At 65.9% G+C, this 2997-nt stretch overlaps 1 protein-coding gene across 7 annotated transcripts in view; it reads right to left on the minus strand.

Moving 5' to 3' along the window:
* Positions 1-2997, minus strand: part of EIF4G1 (eukaryotic translation initiation factor 4 gamma 1) — a 17357-nt gene that overhangs the window by 11681 nt on the left and 2679 nt on the right. For all 7 annotated transcript variants that reach the window (XM_026855306.1, XM_026855305.1, XM_026855307.1 and 4 more), the window contains 3 exons: positions 2636-2809; positions 2176-2275; positions 326-438 (listed from right to left, as the gene is read on the minus strand). In XM_026855306.1, coding sequence (XP_026711107.1) covers positions 326-438; positions 2176-2275; positions 2636-2809 — 387 coding nt within the window. The remainder of the gene's footprint in view (positions 1-325; positions 439-2175; positions 2276-2635; positions 2810-2997) is intronic.

The raw sequence follows: 2997 nt of genomic DNA on the forward strand, positions 1-2997 counted from the left end.
AAATAGGCCCCGCGCGAGGCCTCCGAGCGCCGGCATCTCCGGGAGCAGACAGCAGTTGGCAGCCGCGGCACCCCCGCCCCCCCCGGGAGCTGTGACTCAGCACAACGTTGCCCGTCGGGACGGCCAAGGTCGCCAGCACCCGCCACGCACCCCGGTCCCCTCATTAAGCTCCCCCAAGCTGAGGGGGAGCATCCCCTGTGCTGCCCCCTTCCTCTGCGTGCTGCACCACATCCCATCCTGCACATCGCAGGCGACGGGGCTGGCTCCGTCCCCTCCAGCATGTGAGCCCCCCCTGCCCAGTGCCTGTAGGCGGATGGCTCCTTACCGTCTTGCGTTCTCGTTTTGGGGGGATCGGCGGCTGCTGGCTCACAATGACCTGGGCAGTGGGAACCCCTGCTGGGAACTGCTGCACTCCTTGTGCCGGGTAATAAGCACCCGCTGGAGGAGAGGAGAGAGCGTCAGACCAGCCAACCCAGGTCCTCCAAACACGTTGTGGGGACCCCCTCGATCCCCCGAACACAGTGGTCTGTCAGGAGCCTGGGCAGCCCGTGCCGCTCCGCAGCGAACCCCCATCGCATCCGGCCCGGATCGTCCCAACCCGCCTGACAGGCCTGACCGAATTCCTTCCCCGTGAAGCAGAGCGTCCCCGCGCCGCCCCCACGCCCAGCCAGGCCCCGCGGGCACCCGCCGTGCCCACCGGCTCCACGCTGTCACCGCCGGGACACCCGGCCATGCCAGGTACCAGCATCCTGGCTCTGGCAGCGGCCGCCTTCCTGACAGCGCCCTTATCTCCCCAGGGCCGGCACCAGCCCAAGGGCGGCTCCAGGCAGCCCTGTCCGCACCCTCCATTCACACCCAGGCCGAGGGGCTCCCCCCGCACAGCCCAAGCCCCTGACGAGCCCAGCCCAGAGGAGGGAGCCACAGCGGGGGCCGGAGGCAGAGCTGGAGCCCATCCAGGGCTGGCACAGCCCCCGAGAGGCGCTCTGCTCCTCCCAGGGTATCAGCGAGCATCACCCCCAGGGGCAGCGCCACGGGGATATGGGCAGAGAAGGGGGGGACACGACACAGGCACAGCTGGGCCCCAGCCCCCTCCGGCTCCAGCACCTTCCTGGCTGCGCTGAGCCTGGAACTCACCCGTGTCTGCCCCATCCCCGAGGCAAGGACACCCCCTCTGTCTGAGGGGATGCAGGGGCCTCATATCCCAGGACAGGCCAGGCATGGTGGGCACAGAGAGGAGACCCCAAGCTGCCCAGGGCCAGCCCTTCTCGCCCATCGAGGGGCACACCGTGCCAGGCCACCCACCCAGTCTTGTGGGCAAGGGGCACACTGCTGCCAGCTCCCCCGGGAACAGCTGCAGCCCCAAAGCACTGGCGGGAGGCAAAACCATCCCAGAACCCTGCAGAGACACCCAGGGGATGCCCCAGCACTGGACATGAAGGAGCAGCCATGCCCTGGCCCAAGTGTGGGAGCCAGCTGCTGCCAGGGGCCACCTCCCTCCTCCAAGGGGCCAGCTAGGCCCCGGGACAAAAGGGAGGGAGGACGGGCACGTACCTGGCTCAGGAGAAGCCCATCTCTGCCCCGGTAAGGTTTTGCAGCCGTGCCGGGGCCTGGTCAGAGGCCTCAGCTCACATTTCTGTGTCTGTCGGGCCTCTCGGGACCGACCAAGCCTAAATATAGTCACAGCCTGGGTGGCCACATGCGAGCGGGGGGAAGAAGGGGGGGGCTGCTCACATCACCACTCCCCAGTGACAGGAGAGGGCAGGCACAGAGCAGCCCCAGCACCCCAAGCTCAGCTACTTGGGGAGCAGGGAGCTGAGGAGGGGTTCAGCAAGCACAAAACTGCTCACCACCTTGACAGTGAGTGAGGGGGAGCAGGGGATAAAGTCTGCCCTGGCCCTCTGCCAGGAGAGTTAAACATTAAACAGCCCTGATTTGGAAAAGGGCGGGGGTGGATGGACTTCTGGGACGTGATACGCAGCCCTCAGTGCTGCTGGGAGATGGGCAACAGCCCCTGCTCCCCAAAACAGCCTGTAATAGAGTCACAGAACAAGCTGGCAGAGGAAGAGGTATGTGTACATGGGGCTACAGGGAGGCCAGAGGCAAGGGAGCAAAACAAAAGGGGGATGCTGGGGATAGAAGAGCACTGGGGAGCAGAGCAATCCCCCCAGCCTGTACCGTAAGTCCCGAACTCTGTGGGGCTGGCTCCAGGGTAAAAACTAGGGGCGCCGGGCTGGACTGGGTACTGTTGGGTTGGGACGACGTACGTGGAGCGACCCTGCAATGGGGGAGAAGATGATAGGTCAGTTACCTCCCCTGTGAGGCACGGACGTACCCCCCAAACCACTGACGTACCCCCAAACCTGCCTGTGAACCAGCTGGGTGCCAGGGCAGGGAGCAGGATGCAGGCAAAGTGGTCACCAGGTGCCTCAGGGAGGCTGCTGGGGAGGGGGACCAGAGCTGCCTACTGCCTTCCCTAGAGAGCCAGGCAACATCTCGCTCAAATCAGTGGGTGCTCAGAGAGCCTGGGGGACCCCTTCCACCCTCCCAAAACAGATCTAGTCTCCAACCCCGGGCAACACTGCCCACCAGCACCCACCCCAGCCCCCTCCCACAGAGCCCGGGGCACTGCCCTCACCTGTCCGGGAATGTAATAGGCTCCTTGGGAAGGTGTGTAGGATATCTGGGAGGGTATCATCATCACCTGGGAAGCAGCCGGATACACATGGGCAGGGGGGCCGGGCCGGGCCGTCGTGTTACTCTGTACACGGGACGCGCTGGCGGGAGGCTGCGCCCTGTTCTGGTAGAAATGCTTGGGGAGAGACAGGACACGGCGTCAGGTGGGGCGCCAGCACCCCCACACCCAGGGTGGGACACCCCCCACTCCCACCCCACACCATGGGGGAGCAGCCCGGCAGTACGCATCACCCCAAAGAGTCAGCCTGAGCACAGGAAGAGAGGAGCAGCTCCAGGGCGGGGGGGGATGGGGAGAGGGGAGCG

This window comes from Athene cunicularia (assembly GCF_003259725.1).
Source record: "Athene cunicularia isolate RWA chromosome 9 unlocalized genomic scaffold, athCun1 chr9_part1, whole genome shotgun sequence".
Taxonomy (NCBI): Eukaryota; Metazoa; Chordata; class Aves; order Strigiformes; family Strigidae; genus Athene; species Athene cunicularia.